The sequence below is a fragment of the Exophiala bonariae genome (assembly GCF_035927105.1).
Source record: "Exophiala bonariae strain CCFEE 5792 chromosome Unknown scaffold_16, whole genome shotgun sequence".
Classification (NCBI taxonomy): Eukaryota; Fungi; Ascomycota; class Eurotiomycetes; order Chaetothyriales; family Herpotrichiellaceae; genus Exophiala; species Exophiala bonariae.
This window is the reverse complement of record NW_027042491.1, coordinates 1-17,695: the sequence shown is the minus strand read 5'-3', so window position 1 is coordinate 17,695 and position 17,695 is coordinate 1. Positions and strand designations below refer to the sequence as shown.

General features: G+C 48.8%; 6 protein-coding genes across 6 annotated transcripts; 4 read left to right on the top strand and 2 right to left on the bottom strand.

Annotated features, from left to right (window-relative positions):
* Window positions 1-854: 854 nt before the first annotated feature.
* On the bottom strand, window positions 855-1,760 carry LTR84_003302 (uncharacterized protein; the record flags this gene model as incomplete). The annotated part of the gene is made up of 1 exon (XM_064846890.1): window positions 855-1,760. The coding sequence occupies one exon, from the start codon at window positions 1,758-1,760 to the stop codon at window positions 855-857; it is 906 nt and encodes a 301-aa protein (XP_064705243.1).
* Window positions 1,761-2,483: 723 nt separating this feature from the next.
* Window positions 2,484-3,506, top strand: LTR84_003301 (uncharacterized protein; the record flags this gene model as incomplete). The annotated part of the gene is made up of 1 exon (XM_064846889.1): window positions 2,484-3,506. One exon carries the CDS (start codon window positions 2,484-2,486, stop codon window positions 3,504-3,506), a length of 1,023 nt encoding a protein of 340 aa, XP_064705242.1.
* A 235-nt stretch (window positions 3,507-3,741) lies between these two features.
* Window positions 3,742-5,856, top strand: NOG2 (GTPase required for pre-60S ribosomal subunit nuclear export and maturation; the record flags this gene model as incomplete). The annotated part of the gene is made up of 3 exons (XM_064846888.1): window positions 3,742-3,839; window positions 3,902-4,644; window positions 4,958-5,856. The coding sequence occupies 3 exons, from the start codon at window positions 3,742-3,744 to the stop codon at window positions 5,854-5,856; spliced, it is 1,740 nt and encodes a 579-aa protein (XP_064705241.1).
* A 2,574-nt stretch (window positions 5,857-8,430) lies between these two features.
* On the top strand, window positions 8,431-12,213 carry LTR84_003299 (uncharacterized protein; the record flags this gene model as incomplete). Its single annotated transcript, XM_064846887.1, has 3 exons — window positions 8,431-10,237; window positions 10,298-10,604; window positions 11,022-12,213. 3 exons carry the CDS (start codon window positions 8,431-8,433, stop codon window positions 12,211-12,213), a joined length of 3,306 nt encoding a protein of 1,101 aa, XP_064705240.1.
* A 1,779-nt stretch (window positions 12,214-13,992) lies between these two features.
* Window positions 13,993-15,051, bottom strand: LTR84_003298 (uncharacterized protein; the record flags this gene model as incomplete). Its single annotated transcript, XM_064846886.1, has 1 exon — window positions 13,993-15,051. The coding sequence occupies one exon, from the start codon at window positions 15,049-15,051 to the stop codon at window positions 13,993-13,995; it is 1,059 nt and encodes a 352-aa protein (XP_064705239.1).
* A 1,154-nt stretch (window positions 15,052-16,205) lies between these two features.
* On the top strand, window positions 16,206-17,238 carry LTR84_003297 (uncharacterized protein; the record flags this gene model as incomplete). Its single annotated transcript, XM_064846885.1, has 5 exons — window positions 16,206-16,354; window positions 16,437-16,643; window positions 16,780-16,838; window positions 16,891-17,000; window positions 17,053-17,238. 5 exons carry the CDS (start codon window positions 16,206-16,208, stop codon window positions 17,236-17,238), a joined length of 711 nt encoding a protein of 236 aa, XP_064705238.1.
* Between the last annotated feature and the right edge of the window lie 457 nt (window positions 17,239-17,695).

The following is a 17,695-nucleotide window of genomic DNA, read 5'->3' as shown; positions in this document are numbered from 1 at the left end:
TGTTACACAAGCGCCCTGCTCAGCGACACGAACCGCCATGCTTCAGTTGGAAGTATCAATTGGTGTGGTTCAGTGATGGAGTCTAAGTGAGGCTTCCAAGGCCGGCTGTCTCCGCCATGAAGCCAGCTAGAGAGATATTATGCGCATCCTGCGACACGCTTCATCCATCCTTATCCATAAGGAGGAGGATTCTTATCAAAAGGTCTTGACTCAATGTCACCGAGATCAGTCCAAGAATGCGGCACATAGAACAACCGCAGCATCCCTTATTACTGTGCATATCAGATCGCACTCAACACTTCGACCCTCCAGCCAAGTCGCGGACAACTCTCGAGGCAACATCGCGACCAGGTGCCAGGAATTCGTCTTACTTCCTAGAGAAATGAACGACTATCCTTGATGCCAGGGTGAAGGCTGGTGTCATGTTCAGAGAATGTTCTGCACCAGTGCGACGGTTCTTCGGCCGAGCATCTCCTATCTAGAGGCTGGAGCTGCGGTCCCCAGTCTTATTTGATAGCAATAGTCTAGCATCGCACGATTGTCCAAAGGCTCGCATCTTGCGGTAGAGGAGTAGTTCCTTGCCCACTGCCGCGCCGTAGTCTACGTGGAAATTGCGACGTATTTGACGACACTCAGAGGAAAATAGATTTTGAGACATTTGAATAGTATATATAATTTTACAGCATCTCTTTCTTGTACAGCTCGTTTCCGGCGGACAGGAATACCGCTACTCCCGCTCGACAACCGCTTCTCGTCCAGAGCATTTGTGCATGTCAGCCATCTAAACTCTATCCCTCCAGCTCCCACTTCACAAGAAATAATGGGGCGTCCAAAGCTTGCTCCAAGACCACCTCTTAAATCTTACCACCACTCAATTTCTCCGCAATCTTCTTCATGCGCTCCTGGTCTCTCAAGAACCGCTCACTACTGGGCACCAGGTTCGTCATAGATCCCGCATCGACCTTACTCTCGCCGGGGTTGCGTCCAGCCAACATATCCTTGAGCGAGGACGGCGGGCCCAGTTTCCAGACCGACGCCTTCTCGAACTCGGCATCGATCACACTCGCCAGCTGCTCCTGGGTCGTGATGAATTTCCGCGCGTGCATGTACAGTGTGTGTAGGTTGTCGAGACGGGCTTCGCGCCTGGCGTTCTGCAGGTCGTCGTAGCGCGCTTTGCGGGCTTGGTAGATGGCTTCTTCTTCTTCTGCGGGGAGGGCGAGGAGTTGTTTTGGTTTCATGGAGGTCAGGACCGTGTTAGCCGTCAGTCGCTCATCTTCACGCTCGGCTTGATTGAGGAGCCGTTCGTGCTGTTCTCGCTTGATAGCACTCCGCTGTTGTACTCGCTTCTCGTGCGTGATTTTTCGGGCGTGTAGTTGGGTCAGGGATTCGCGGAGATGCTCTTTTCGCAAATCCGACATGCGGAGTTTGTATTTCTTGGTTTCTGACTGGTACTCGGGTGGTGGGATGTTATGGGGCAGTGCATCTGGGGTCACGTTGTCCAGGTATTGCTGGCCGGGCTTGTCTGGTCGACGACGGGGGAAGAGCTCTCGCGGAACGGGGAGAAGGCCCTTGGTGGGGGGCTTAGGCTCGCGGATCGGTTGGTTGGGTTCCGGAATTTCAACGAAGGCTGGTGATTCGGGTGGGATGTATTGTCTTATGGAGGAAGAAGTGAAGGTGCGTGTAGAAGATGGAAGTGCTGGCTTCTTGACCTGCAGTCGAAGCCGGCAAGCTCGACATACTGAGCTAGATAAAGATTCCATGGTTGACGGTTGGGCCCGTTGAAGAGCCTTCAAGTCACGCCTTTGGCTCCAAGCTCCGGAGTTGATGTTGGTGACTAGGAACAATTCGTGAAGTGTATGTACACGAAGTCATTGATAAAGCGATGAACATACCGAGTATTGAAAGCCAAAAAGAAGATTGAAATATTGCGCCTTTCCTGATTCGGCCATTGCCTTTCGCGGGTAAAGCGCTTCACCCTAGCTTGGCCACTTTTAGTTACCGGGGGCATTCAGAAAACACACACGTATCTCGACCATCGACGCAACTACCTCTACTTCGGATTTGCTTGCACTGGACGTGGCTCCCGTCTCTTTCTCTCCTCGAATAAATTGCGCCTTACAATTGTATGAATAAGCTTCGCGATCTACGCCCTGGATCTGGTCGTCGCTCATGTTCATGTAAGGAGCAACATGGCTTCTGAGGTGCGTACCTAAATATCTATCACACATATCTATGTATCTAGGCATTTCGCGGGGTAGGTATTATTACTCCTCCCTGGATAGCGCCAAGACTGTTAGGCATCGTATCAATTGCTCAGCTGTGGTGAATCCAGGCAGCCATGATTCCACACAATCGATACTACAAATCGTTTTCCGCTTGAAATGTGAATGTACTGATACATACGCCAAAGGCAAACCCTCGGCTGAACTTGGGTTATCGAACGCGTCGTTCTATATTTTTTCTCGTTCTATTTTCACGTCTAGATGGAAGAGGCATACCACCGCGCGAAGGGTGAGGAGGAGCACATCCTCCCCTTGCCTGGCGGAAGACAGCTGGCCTATGCACACAATGGACCATCAGTGTCACGCAATATTGTGATCTTTTTCGCCGGCATGATGAGCGTAGGCACTGCTCCAGATGTACCAATACCATGCCGCGAGCTTGGTATGCATTGGATCGCACCCACGTTAGCAGGCATGGGCCGGTCCAGCACTCGCGACATGAGTGTGCCATATCATATTGGTCTGGCAAGAGATATTTCGGCTCTTCTGGAGCATCTCTATCCCAGTGGGGCATTTGATAGAATTTATGTCGCTGGTGGCTCATTGGGGACTGTTCAAGCACAAATGCTCTATGGAGCGCCGTACGACATATTTCCCGCCGGCCGCAAAATAGTGGGATGCATGCTGCTTGCTGGTTTCTCCCCAGTCAAACACGATTCAAAGTATGCCAAGGAGTTGTCATGGCAGAACTGGTTCTCCTTTGGTCCACCTTCTCAGCTCCCGTTCCGGCCTCTGCAAAGAATCTTTAGGTCTGTGATATCATCCAAGTTCAGAAGACAGGAAGGGGCAGAAGATTTCCTTCGACAGACGATAGTGAGCCAGATGGACGAGGACGAAAGGGTCAAATTAGGAGAATGGTTACAGAAGAACGATAGGACGGAGGATGAGTGGATGGAGACTGCTACGAAGATGGTCATGAGGTCTTGTGAGAATTGGGACGGATTTATGGAAATTTCCGATGTGATCCATTCGGATTGGGGATTTGCGCCAGCCACTCTAGACGATGAACATGCGTCCAAGCCCATACTGGTCGTAGGATCACAGAATGATCATATTGGTGGAAGCAACAATGGATGGCTTGTGGAAAATTACAAATCTGCGAAGCTGAAGGTCATTCCAGGAGGGCACATCTCGAGCGTCTACTACATGGATGAAATCTGGCGAGAAATGATAGACTTGGATGCATCGATTGAAGTACCTATGTCTCGATCTCAAGTGTTGTAACCCGGCAGCCTTAGGGTACAACTGGTGTTGTGGCTCACCGTTATTTAGGGCGGCAACATCTTCTAAGTGGAGTCAGTAGTCTTGGCATGGCGGTGGGCTTATCCAAAATTTTGGAGAAGTCCAGAAGTTTTTATTACCTCGAGGTTTAAAGGCTAACACCATCTTTTCGACCATACTAGTGTTGTATGTAAGACGTCGTTCCCTCATATAACGCTTGTTTATCAGATCTCTCAAGATGGGTGCACGAAAGAAGGAGGCCGCCCGCCGGGAGCGGCAGGGCGTTTCGACAGATGGTATGGCAAATGTCAAGACGAAAGGCGAAAACTTCTACAGGTATATACGAATGCCCGTATATGGCAAGGCTTCTGGACAGTAGTTGCTGACTTCATGATCAGGAGTGCCAAAAAAGTCAAAACCTTGAATATGTTCAAGGACGGCAGGGCCCAGAGAAACGCCGCAGGCGATATCACCAAAGCGGCATCCTACCAATCCCGCGAGAAACCACAAGCAAGAGTCGAGCCGAATCGAAAGTGGTTTGGAAATACTCGAGTTATCTCTCAGGATGCCTTGGACTCTTTCCGACAAGCTGTTGCTGAAAGGGCTGCCGATCCATATCAGGTCCTTCTCAAGACGAATAAACTGCCTATGAGTTTAATCCGGGACACCGAGAACACCAAGAATGGGGTTAAACAACATCAAGCAAAAATCGCAGTCGAGTCAGCCCCATTCGCAGATACCTTTGGACCTAAGTCGCAGCGGAAGCGTGTGAAGCTCAGTTCAGGAACTGTCACAGATCTAGCTGATGAATCCGTGAAAATGCATGACAATTATCTTGAAAGGCTAGAAGAGAACAAACTTCTCAGTGGACAAGCTGCCGCTGCCGAAACATCGCAAGGCCAAGATGATGGACAGCTGACCACCGCCCGAGAGCCCATATTTTCCAAGGGCCAGAGTAAACGAATTTGGAACGAATTGTACAAGGTCATCGACTCTTCCGATGTCGTTATTCATGTCCTAGATGCACGAGATCCTGAAGGGACGAGATGTCGAAGTGTCGAGAAATACATCCGGGAGGAGGCGCCTCACAAGCACTTGATATTCGTTTTGAATAAATGTGACCTGGTACCGACGAAAATTGGTAAGTCATTTTCTTGTTACACATCATGATTCTTCCCCACTCCCCTTTCCATCGCTAAGTCAAGACGCCTTTCTGCATTCAATTGCAATTCTTCCCATGAAAGTCGCCTGTTACAGCTTTGGTACATTGAGCAGCACTCGCCACCTGTTTCGGCAGGTCGGTTTTCGACATTGCATCCGTCTTGGAAGCCTTGTCTCTAGAGTGCATGGCGTGTTTCGTTTGAGTTGAGGTTTGCTTTGCCGGATTCCTGGCTTTCTTTTTTATAGCACGTCTCTTAGTAATGTCTCACACATACTGACTGTTCTTCTCTCAGCGGCGCAATGGGTGCGTTTACTGTCGAAAGACTATCCCACCCTTGCTTTCCATGCTTCGATGACGAATTCTTTCGGCAAAGGGTCTCTCATCACTCTTTTACGGCAATTTTCCACATTGCATTCATCTCGAAAGCAAATCTCCGTTGGGTTTATAGGCTACCCCAATACTGGAAAGTCCTCCATCATCAACACTTTACGGAAAAAGCGAGTGTGTACAGTAGCACCGATCCCAGGCGAGACAAAAGTGTGGCAATATATCACTCTAATGAAAAGAATATACCTTATCGATTGCCCTGGTGTCGTACCCCCGAGTCAGTCCGACAGCGAAGAAGATATTCTCCTGAGAGGCGTCGTCCGAGTCGAAAATGTGGAACATCCCGCACAATACGTCGAAGCTGTACTGCGGAGGACTCAAACCCGCCACATCGAACGAACGTACGAGATGAAGGCATCCGAATACAATGACGATCCTATCGAGTTTCTGAGCATCCTTGCCCGCAAAGGTGGGCGATTGTTGAAAGGCGGCGAGCCAGACGTTGATGGCGTTGCCAAGATGGTTCTCAATGATTTCTTACGAGGCAAGATTCCATGGTTTACACCTCCACCGAAGAGAGAAGGCGCCAGCACAGAAGAGGCTGTGGAAGTGGTGGAAGGGCGCGAAGGTCGACTGGGCGAGATGCCTGGGAAGAGAAAGGCCACTGCCGCTGAACCTGACCAAGAAGGCGAACACGTTAACCAATCCGGTTCTGAGGAGGAGGAGGATGAAGAAGATGAGGGGGATAACGATGATGATACTACGTCTCCTAACGACAATGACTTTGCAAAATTTGACGACGAGGAAGATGAGGACGAAGACAGTGATCCCGAGCAGGATGACCATGGCGGTGCTAAAGTATAAATAACTAGTGCTATACACAGTCCGCAAAAAAATCATATAGATCATATTGCCTCTCTTCCTCCTTGCATCTGTACCGGTTTGGCGAACGACAGTCGAGAGCACTTAGTGGATCTTGGAACCAAATATACGGTTCTGTTACTGTCCATGAGAGTAGATTGTAAGGATTGAGACGGAATGCGCGAGCTTTCGCGGTAGGTATGTAACTGGCTAGGGTACTTTTAAGCACTGGCACGTTCCGAGGCCTCAGCCGGGCAGTTTCCAAGGTCCTCACTAGTAGAGGTACCTGAGGTACCTATAGGTAGTTAGGTAGTTAAGCAATTTACCCGAAGCTTACATGGGTCTACGAATTGTTGTAATCAATTCGCTGGCTTACTCCTGAGGATGTCACAATTTACCTACTTCATACACCCATCTAACCTCACTGATAAGATTATGTAGCTTGATTATGAGCTCATTGCCTGCAGTGCTTGCTGCATGAAGGGTCTTCACATAAACGTTCTGCTAATTAGTTTCGTGCACGTGATGGAAGTTCCTTTGCGCCACTGGTAGGTAGTCATGGAGTTTAAAAATAGATACCAAGATAAGAGGCTTGAGCTGAAATCTCAGCCTGATTTTGTACTTCGACTTCTCGATCTAAGAGCCTAAGCTAAAAGTCGAAGCCGCTTAGGGGCATTGAAACGATCATATTTAAATGTCGCGTATCTTTAGTTTTGATTTCCGAACACGACGTGGAGCTCGAGCCAGCACTGGCATTCCCGAAGGGCGTCAAAGTACTGGCGAACCCTACCGGCGCGGTGATCGATGTCGTCTTTGTCCATAAGCTTACCAGTGACCGTGAACGGACCTGGTCATATCCCCAGTCAAATGAATTTCGAGGATCTTTTGGCCTCGAGATTGGCTACCCGTCGCTATACCAAATTGTCGCGTTATCACATTTGGCTATGATGCATATATCGCACGTCTGCGCCAACGCCTCTCAACAAATCGTCTACTCAACCATGCCAGTGATCTCCTCAATGCTTTTATAGGACTCAGAGGCGCAGATTCAACCGCGGGTAGACCAATCATTTTTGTCGTCCACAGTTTCCGGTGAATTGTATGTAAGGATGCTCTACGACTTTCTAGGGACAGCGTTGAGTTCTACCTCCAAGATATCTACAAATCAGTCCGAGGCATAGCATTTATGGCCACTCCCCATGGCGGCAGCTGGCTTGCGACTTGGGCCAGGCTACCCGTGAAGGCTTTTGGTCTTCTGCACCGTACAGACATCAATCTGCTATCTGTTTTAGAGACTGATTCCGAAGTTCTGAAACGGAGTCCATGATACCTTTCTCGCTATGCTTCTAGCGAGAGAGGCGCAAGGATTCCCAATCTTCATCACCTGCTTCTTTGAGACTCTTCCTCTTGTGGGCAATATTCTTGTCGTCCAACCTGATTCTGGGATCATACCTGGTTATAATCAAATTTCGATACACGCAGATCATCGAGGTATTGTTAGATTCCCACATGATTTTGACCCTGGTTATGTCAGCGTTGTTCAGCTTTTGAGTACATGGACACAGCAAATCCAGCGTGAGGTGTGACCAATGCCTTCAACCAGCGGCCCGTCATCTACGGTGTCCGGTGCACCGCATTCGGCACAAGAGCCTCTCTCTGCACAAACTACCCGCCTGTCATCATTATTGTCAGAGTCTCGAACAGCTAGCATCACTCAGACATCCACATCAGCATGGAGTATTGACGATCTTTTGGGGGTACCTAAGGAGCATGAAACCACTTTTCTGGAATCACTCTATTTCGCAGAAATGGGCTAGCGACAGATTAGCGTGGGAGACGCTGCAACGGTTACATGCGGCTGGATCTTTTACAATGAAGAATTTCAAGCCTGGACGAAGTTCCAGCGACTTGAAAAGTCTCACAGCATTCTTTGGATAAAGGGGAAGCCAGGTTCTGGAAAATCTACCATTTTAAAACACTGTCTTCGAAATCTCAGTCAAATGCCCGGTGGGGAGGTGCGACACCAAATCAGTCACTTTTTCAATGCCCGAGGTACCGAAATGGAGCGCTCTCTAGATGGTCTTTACCGAAGTATGATCTACCAGATCTGCTCAAAATCAAGGCGCGTACTTCAGACACTTTGCACAACGTACAAGGACAGAATAGTCCGCGCAGGCGCAATACCACTCTCATGGGAACCAGGGGAGCTGGCAAGGCTGTTCCATAGTTGCCTGATCGAACAAAAACTGCAGGTTGATATCTTCATTGATGCCCTTGATGAATGCCCAGACGAAGAAGTGCGGCAAGTAGTCTACGCTTTCGCCGACACAGCAGCGTTAGGCTCTAGTTCGCTCCGAATATGTTGGTCAAGCCGCCATTATCCTCATATCAGTATCGACCATAGATTTTGAACTATGTATGGAAGATCTGAATTCTGGCGACATAGGCGAGTACGTGAAGCAGCAGTTCAGGCATTCCAGAATATTGTCTACCGAAAAATATTTTGCGATCGAGATTGTCTTAAAGGTGAAAGGAGTTTTTCTCTGGGCAGTTCTCACCGCCCGCCGCCTGCTCAAGATGGTAGACCAGGGTGTTCCTACAGACGTGTTAAAAGACGAGTTACAGAAATCGCCCTCGGAGTTGTTTGAGCTATTTCAGAAGATTTTTGCAACGCTAGATCCCGATCTTAAGATGCAGACCTTTCATCTCATGCAATGGGTCATGTTTTCTCGCATACCTCTTTACATCGACGCCTTGCAAGCCGCGATGGCATATAGTTCGTCGGTCGTCCCAGATTCATTGGTGAGATGGGCTTCCTCGCTTGCCGGCCCACAGAGTTTTCTCGCATCCTCGGCAGAACGGCTTGCATTTTGGAAGCACTATGTGACCGAGAGATCCGGAGGGCTATTTGAAGTCGTTTCCGCGGAGAGACCAAGGACCATCTACGATGACGTGAATGACAGTTTTGAAGTCGAAGCCGAACCGTTAGCCCAGAAACTTTCAAGTCTTAGACCTGCTTCTCGCAGCTCAGACAAATTTACTGTACTGGCTCCTAAACCACAGTTTGGAGACATCAGCAGTCTCATGCAGAGTGATGGCTCACCATTCGCATCTACAGGAGCCACACCCTCAGACAATCTTATAGCCACTACTGGTAATAACCGGGGCCATGATTTGATTGGGTCGTGGAAGGAAGCGTTGAAGAAGTTGGAACAAGACAACCATTTTGTACAAGTAATTCACCAATCTGTACGTGATTTCTTACTGGATTCGCTTGGCTGCGGGCTTCATGATGCCGAATCGAGTGGAACGTTCGTCGAAATGGGAAACTATACGCTGTTCCGCGTCTGCGCACGATTTTTATCATCTCCAGAACTAGTTTGTGCCTTTCCCGTTCATCGTTCTCGCGAAATGTTTCTTGGTCTTGTACCTCAGATGGTTCAGGACGGGCGAGCCTGGCTGACGCACAGCTTCACGGAGTATGCTCGCAATTGCATTTGGGATCATTTCAGGAGAAGTGGCCCTCATCTAGGTCAACTACTCCAACAAGAGGATGACAAAGATTTGATAAGGAAAGCATTCAAGCGTTGGTGGTCCCTCGAAATATGCTACAGGCCTCTGGTTGCGTCAAAGGATCGCATTACACTCGATAGACAGGAACACACAAGCCGACGCGCGTGGGTGAAGCAGTCTTTGTTCCTTGCTGACTTAGGTATCTTGTCCGAAGCCCAAGCTTTGGAGGACAGACACTGCGCAGAAGGATTACATGATGGTCTTCTCAATCTTCTCTCGCACGGTTGTCGACTTGAACCGCGAGCCGGGGAGTGCACATTCGTCGCGGCTGCCCATCACGGTCTCGATTCGATCATCTGGCACCTTCTGCAGCGAGGTATGCCTGTGGACTGCATCGACTTGCGGGGTCATTCGGCATTGTTGGAAGCCGTCAGGGGTGGGCACCAGTCTACAGTTCTCTTACTTCTCCAAAGCAGCGCAAAGACGGGAAGTTTGGACATATGGACTGAATCTCCGCTCTTCATTGCTTCAAAAATGGGATTTCTGAGAGTTGCAGCTATCCTGTGCAAATTTGGCGCAGACGTGAATTCTCAAAGTTGGTTGCGCGAGACGCCAATTCACCTGGCTGCGGCAGAAGGACATGTGCAGCTGCTCAAGTTATTCGGGCATTTCGGTGCGCATCTTGATGATGCAGACGTGTTTGCAGAATCGCCACTCTTTAAAGCGATCAAAGGCAACCAAACACAGGCTGCATGTTACTTGATTGATCGTGGAGTCGATATAGAGCGCCGAAACCGCCTGAAAAATACTCCTCTGATTGAGTATTCCCGGGTCGGCAACCAGGAGATCGCACAAGTACTCCTCTCTAAAGGTGCCTCTTATGACACCACTGGCTAGTACGGCACTTCCCCACTCTACATCGCTGCAATAGTGAAGAGCAACGAAGTTGTTCTCCTATTACTGAAAAAAGGAGCCAGGTTACTGCTCAAAAACGATGAGATTTACTTCGGCCTGGCTTCTCACGGTCGTGTTTTCAAGCTGAGCGAGGAAGAGGTCTCAGATCCTCAACTTTTCGCCGAGCTTGATCTAGATTCATTGACCCTCCAAATAAAGTCGCCACAGAACAGAACCGGATTCTCTGATCTCTGTCATCAAGAACACGTAAGAGGCAAATTTGAATCCGCAAAGAAGTTCATCCTAGATGCTCTCATCGAAGACGTTCGACGTAAAGTCAGGTCGTGAGATTGAGAGATCTATTGGTCCCTATAAAAGCAGATCCGTCCAGTGAATATAGTAATTCGACTTACTCATGATAATTCACATAACATAGCTTATGTATCCCATCTAGGTCCTTAAAGGCCCATGTGAATGTCAATTAACGAGCCTCATGAAATCCTGGAGTTGAGTAAGGCTGAGATGTTCTAGCTGAATAGGGCTCTTTGAAGTCAGTGCCGAAAGCACTCTGACCGACGTCATAGCTTGGCAAGAGACTCAGCCTTCAACTGAAGAGGGTCATGCACCCTTCCTTCTCTTCCCGCAGTCCTTCTGACTCGACCATCTGCACTACCGAAATATCTGTTCACCGTCCCGACCTCGTGTCATCCCCTCTCCTCTAAAGAATGAATCTGACGATCGTCGCATCGCTGCCAACTTAGTAACCTAATGCTCTACGCACCTTTCATCTATCTTTTGTGGCTCTCCATTGTTGGAGTGTTCGCGCTTCCGGCGCACATACAATCTGATGATAAAGACATCTCCTTTGAGACCTTTGAGTCTCTGGAAGAACTCTCACGAATAGTCGATATCGCCTACTGCGTTGGCACGAGTGGCATTCAGAAGCCGTTCAAATGTTTGAGCCGATGCAGTGATTTTGAGGGCTTTGAACTGGTTACAACGTGGAATACTGGACCACGCCTCTCCGATTCTTGTGGCTATATCGCTGTGTCGCATCCTCCTTTCGCGAAACGGGTTATCGTCGCTTTTCGAGGAACATATTCGATCGCCAATACAATCGCTGACCTCTCCACGAATCCTGCCGAATACGCGCCATTTCCCTCAGACCATGATAACGATTCTTTATGCGCAAGTGTTTTACCAGAGAACGATAAACAGGCCTTGTTACCACAATTATTGAAACAACAAAATAAAAGAGATCTGGCACCTGAATGCCTCAACTGCACTGTACATTCGGGGTTCATGACTTCTTGGCGCAACACCCGTTGTACTATAGTTCCTCATGTTGAAAAGGCACTCAACGACTTCCCAGGCTACGAACTTGTCCTAGTGGGACATTCCCTGGGTGGTGCTGTCGCAGCCCTGGCGGCTCTGGAGTTCCAAGCTCGCGGATGGACACCCAAAGTCACCACATTTGGTGAACCTCGAATTGGCAATCTGGCTCTCAACAAATTTATCGACAGTCGCTTCAACCTCAATTCAACAAACCCCGATGATGCACTCTACCGACGGGTAACTCACGCTGATGATCCAGTACCTCTCCTCCCTCTGGAAGAATGGGGTTACAGAATGCATGCTGGTGAAATTTATATTTCAAAGCCCTCTCTTCCTCCAACCCGAGCAGATATCCATCATTGCAACGGCGATGAAGATCCATCTTGCATCGCGGAACCAAGCAGCAGCGATGAGCCAAGTGAGACTCCAGACGATGAGAACGTTGAAGAATCAGAGATGCAGGCGATGTGGGGAATCGGCCGGCGTTACAAGCTCTGGGAACTTTTCTTCGCCCACCGAGATTACTTCTGGAGGCTGGGGTTATGCCTTCCTGGTGGCGACCCCTGGGACTGGTCTCGAGGCAAATATAATGAATCCGTGACGAATGATGATTTGTGAACGAGTGGGGTATATAAATCGAGATCTTGCGATGCAAAGGCGTTTTGGTTTGGATGGTATTCAGCAATGATCGTGTTGCTTCCGTAGCCATGAGTCTGGGTTTGGTGCTGTACAGTACCTACTTTAGGACAAAAGTTCCTCCATAATTAAGATGACAATTATACGAGCTTTATGAGCCCACTCTTAGGGTCGAAATAACCCTAACACCTAATATTGGTGGCGGCCGCCCATTAACGAAATGGCTAAATATGTGGTCCTGTGAATGTTTTCTGACAGGTATGCTTAGATCTCTCATGAGAGAATTGTATGTCGTATGTCTTATGGCAATATATCTCGTCTCGAATTTGGAGTGAGTTGCGTAAACGGATTTTCCAGGGTATAAATATTCTGGCCTTGGCGGATCCAGCCTTTCATGCTGAACTTCACGGTTTGGAAACCTACAACTTGTGAACCTCAACGTCCGAATCACATCCGAGGACACTTGTTCTTCTCCAATAAGTTGCAAGACGAACGCCGGAAAAAACCTGAAGGCGCAAAGAAAAGACCAGCAATTCTTCCAAACACGCGATAGTCGACTACGCAAACGGAGTCGAACGTTTGAATTTCCACGACCACGCTTCTATCCTGCGAGGCTCGCACATATCAAGTCTCTTAGGAGTCAACGATGGCGTCTCAACTATTACCACTCGGTAAGACTCAGCAACCCATTCTACCAACCCCACCACTATCTATACTCATTGACTTCCGCAGAATTGATCGACAAATGCGTCGGGTCGCGGATATGGATCGTCATGAAAGGCGACAAAGGTTCGTTTTCTCTTCGTACCGCGCAAGCACCGCCTTCTCCCCTTCATGCTTGAAGCGGGCTGTTTACGGATGCGATTTTCTTTATCCGAACTTGAACGTGCGATGGCTGATGTTCCGTTTTGTTTGTCCCTCTAGAGTTTGCGGGCACGTTGTTGGGCTTCGACGACTACGTCAGTGAGTGACTCCATTTCCATCTCTCGCGTGCTTTCACAAATGGGAGAGCACTCCAATGCTGATTCGATGCGATACGCACTAGATATGGTGCTTGAGGACGTGATTGAGTTGTGAGTTTTACGCTACTTTTCATTTACACCTCTCTTCATGCATTCAGCACCCCCCTCTTTAATTTCCTGGTCTCAAGTACCGTCGGGCCAATTTAACTAACCCACAACACAGCGACTACACCGGCGCGCAAACCAAACTCCCCAAGATTCTACTCAACGGGAATAATATCTGCATGGTGAGTTCGCACGATCAATAATGCCTCACCCTTACTGTGCCCGCTATCCTCCCTTTCAATGTTCCCACAATCATATAGGGGTCCAAAGCCGAGAAACGTATCCGATGTTGATCTGTCTCGGCGCTTTTTCAATGCCCGACCTCTTGTTACATCTTGTTACATTGCTAATCATGTGTGTGTCGTCGTATAGTTGATTCCTGGTGGAGAGGGCCCCGTCGCTGCTTCCTCGTGATGTTGACTCATCGGGCCCTGGAGCTGGTATAGATCTCCGCGGGAAGGGACGTGGTGCCGGTATCGGGCCGACCAGGATGCACCGGTCGCGGACAGGGAGTCTCTGGAGGTCATCGATGGACGTCGAGAGCCAGTTCACGATGCTTCTATCGAGCGAGGCTGATCACATGTAGCTTGTGACTCAGGGCGAGACTCATTGACCGGAGTTCGTGGCTCGAATTGAGGGAATGCAAATACGTGTTTCATTATTACAAGCTATACCGATAAATCGACCACACTCACTACTTCGCGAATCTTGCCGCTGTCTTTAGAAGCAAATTTATAGCTTCCTGTTGCACACTCTTCACAATCTCGCCCGCTGGCATGACCTTGTGTACCAGACCAATTCCTGTTCCTGCGTAAGTAGTCATTCTGCCTTCAGGTCCCCACCCAGAGTCTCCTTGTTTCATGGCTTCTTTGTAGAGCTCCTGGTTCTCTCTCTCACTCATGCCATGCACGGCATCTAAATAACTGCGGTTCGCCACTCCTCGACCATTGTATGCTTGTGGCCAACCATGAATGTTCCGCACAGTGTCATACACTGTGGTTGCAACTGTACTGACGCCTCCATCGGTAACTCTGAGAACCTCATCTTGATATCCCTTGGCAATAGTGATCTCTTCGCTTGCAAGGAATCTGGTTCCAAGCGCAACGCCACTTGCACCAAGTAATGATGCTGCTGCGGCACCACGGCCATCAATGATACCACCAGCTGCAATCAAAGGTGTACTGATTCCCTCTTTTGCCAACGCGTCTGCAATTTCCGGGAGAAGAGTTAGAAGACTGGCTCTTTGTGCGAGTCCGTGACCACCCGAATCAGCACCCTGTACTACAATGACATCTGGTTTGCTGGTCTTGGCAACCTCGACTGCTTCTGCCACGGTCCCAATCTGTATCCAGACTTTGGTCTTTCCGTTGGTTGCTTCACGAATCTCTCTCGTCCAATCCAGAAGTTCGCAAAGTTGGTTCGGTGCAAAGAACCAGACCGCTGCAACGGGATGATTTTTTATTGCTTCGAGGGCCAATTTCAAATCACTGCCCCAATTTTGAAAACCAACCCCGATCGGGAGGACTCCATCATGGAGTGAGAGAGATTGACTCTTGACCAGTTCAGCAGCTTCACTGAGATCCTTTCCTAAGTTTGAAAGATCGAAGCCTCCAGCTACAAAACCGAATCCTCCGTTCGCGGAGACAGTGACTGCAGCCTTGGCCAGTGTGATTTTCATCATTGGTGCAGAGACCACCAGAGGAGCATCTGGGGTTGTCCAGGGATAATCATGATGGAGTGGATTTTGAGTCATGTTGGTGACTGATTCTTGGTGAGGTCTAGTTAGTGTTTGAGTATTACGCTTTACCTGCAGTTATATAGGCGTTATAGATAGTTAATATCGGATGGATGTCTCAGGAGATGCTTCCAAAGCATTCGTGAGTCAGAAAGAATGAGATATACTCAACTCCGCGGAAGCTGGAACAGGTAAGAGGCGGACTCTCAACGCCTACAAGTGTTGTCGAATGTGACCATAAATTGCGCCCGAGCCAGGTATCGAGCTTGGTGTCAAAGGGCCGTAATCGGGGACGAAAATCAAGATCCCTATGGCCGAGCAATATGGAGCAAATCGACTGAGATGGTCATCACGGAAAATGCCTCGGTGGCTCTCTGGGAACCCAGGGTCCAGGATGAGGGCTCACAGTTTCTCACAGTTGTGAATAACGGTGGGCGAGATGATGTCTAAACGTAAGAAACACCTTCGGTAGACCTGCCCAACCGTAGAACAAGGACGCTTGGCATACATCTCGCGACTTGGAACTTCTCGTTGTTGATTTCAAGCTGGTGACATTCTTTCTTTCGTAAAGAACAACTTTCTGTTTCTTCTCTTTCTATCTCCTCGTAACGAAGGAACATTTTGGTTGATCGCGCCTCCCTTTCAAACTTTGAACATCTGTAAAATCCAGGAGACAGTTGATTTCTCTTTCCGACTACCAAAATGGCCAACGCCCCAGATCGGTATGTGATTTGATTTTTATTTTGTTTGACTTTTGTGATCTGGGGCTTGTAATCGTTTGTGCTGGGTTGATTTCGTTGTACTGTCACTGCCAATTGAAAAAAATAAGACATGAACCAGACGAGAGAAAAGAGAAGAGAAGAGAAGAGAATTGCATGTAGTGTCTGCGATTCCCAAGAGGCAGTCGCATCCTTCAGTGTCTCTATAATTGCCGGAACTTTCACAGAGGGAAGGAGCCCCATGGATCTGTCGCAGGGTAACTGCGACGCCGAGCCTTATGGTACCTGCATCCTGGACCATGCAGTGCCTTCCACATTGTTCACACCTCACGGCTTGGCTTGGTGTGTCGATTGACATTCTTCCACCTGGCCTTCCAACCCTTTCGGATTCCAATTCAACCTCTCCTCTTCCAGAAGGCTTTCATTAACCCAACCAATTCACAATTCACGATCATGTCTCTCCCAAGAGCCATGACAAGGAATGCCAATGGGGCTGTCTCTGAGTTGCAGGACCAGAAATGGCGACACTATCCTAAGAATCTACTCTACCGAGGGAATGGTGACTCGACCTTCAATGATCCCTCCTTCAACCAACCCGATCCGTGAGTAATTCTTAACCCACAAAACTCACAAGAAACCCCCGACACCGTGACTGGTCTTGAGAGGGTTACCAAAGAACACTAGAGCCAAGACCACTGTGTCCACGGTTTGTCCCAACACTGCCGCATCGGAGGATACCGAGGCTTCCCAGCCACCCTCGTCCTTCTCTTCTGCTGCCAGTATTTCTCGCCTGCCGCGAGAGGGCAAAGATGGAAGTTGGAAACACCATCCCAGTCACAAACTTTACCAATCCCAAGATATCAACCACCTCGAGATCGATCTACCCGATACGTGAGTACGGGCAGTCTGTGGAATTGGCAGTGGCAGTGACAACCAGAAAAAACCCTCCCATGCACAGTTCAGTCTGGATTATAGCAAGCAACAAGCAATTGTTTTCGAACTCTACTAATCCAACTGTGCTGTTCAGTACCGAATCTTTCCTCCTTGATGAAGGTGAGAAGAAGATTGAAGAGAAGATTGATACTCGTGAGTAGTCCAAACCTCATCTCGACTTAGCTTACTGATAATCGATCATCAGGTACTCCCAACACCACCATCTTCACGTTCAACAAGGAAGACCACACCCTCGCCAATCTTCTTCGTGACAAGCTCTTGAAAAACAGCCACGTTACCTTCGCTGCCTATCGAGTACGTCATGTCCCATCTCAACCCGTCAGCTTCACAACATTGATAAATACAGGTTCCCCACCCTCTCTTTGCCAAGTTCGAGCTTCGTGTCCAGACTGATGGCGAGATTACTCCTAAAGAAGCTGTTCTTGCCAGTTGCCGCGACACAATCGGTGAATTGAATACCTTCAAAAGCAATTTCACTCGAGAATATGAATTGCGCAAGATGGTTGGAAGTGGTGGCCAGAACGGAAAATGATCGGATCTCACACACTGACGAGGCTCATGATGATGTCTTTCATTGATACCCTGTACAAAATCACCTCAAGAGGGAGGCAAATTCTAATGGTTCCCGATCAGGCGTGGCGTTTTCGGCGAAGGGCAGGCTACTGTTGCTGCATCAGTACACAATAAAAGCGACATGCAGGCGAATCCAGCACAAATGCAAGTGCGTACTGAGCCATAAATAAACCATCAAATTGAATTGAGATCAAGCTCCATGTATTCGTGACGATTGTCGTAGTTGAGGCCCGTCTTCAAGCTTGCCAGTGAAGTCCTAGTAAAAGCGGCCGCCTTGATGCCAAGGCTGGGGCTCGAATTTCCCTAGTCTGCCCTCCGCGTCATTCCTGGTAAGTAAGTTGGTGCTGAGTAAGTCTGGGCACCACGTAATGAACCAACCTAGTAATGGAACACGCGTTTTTCCGTCACGTCTCTTC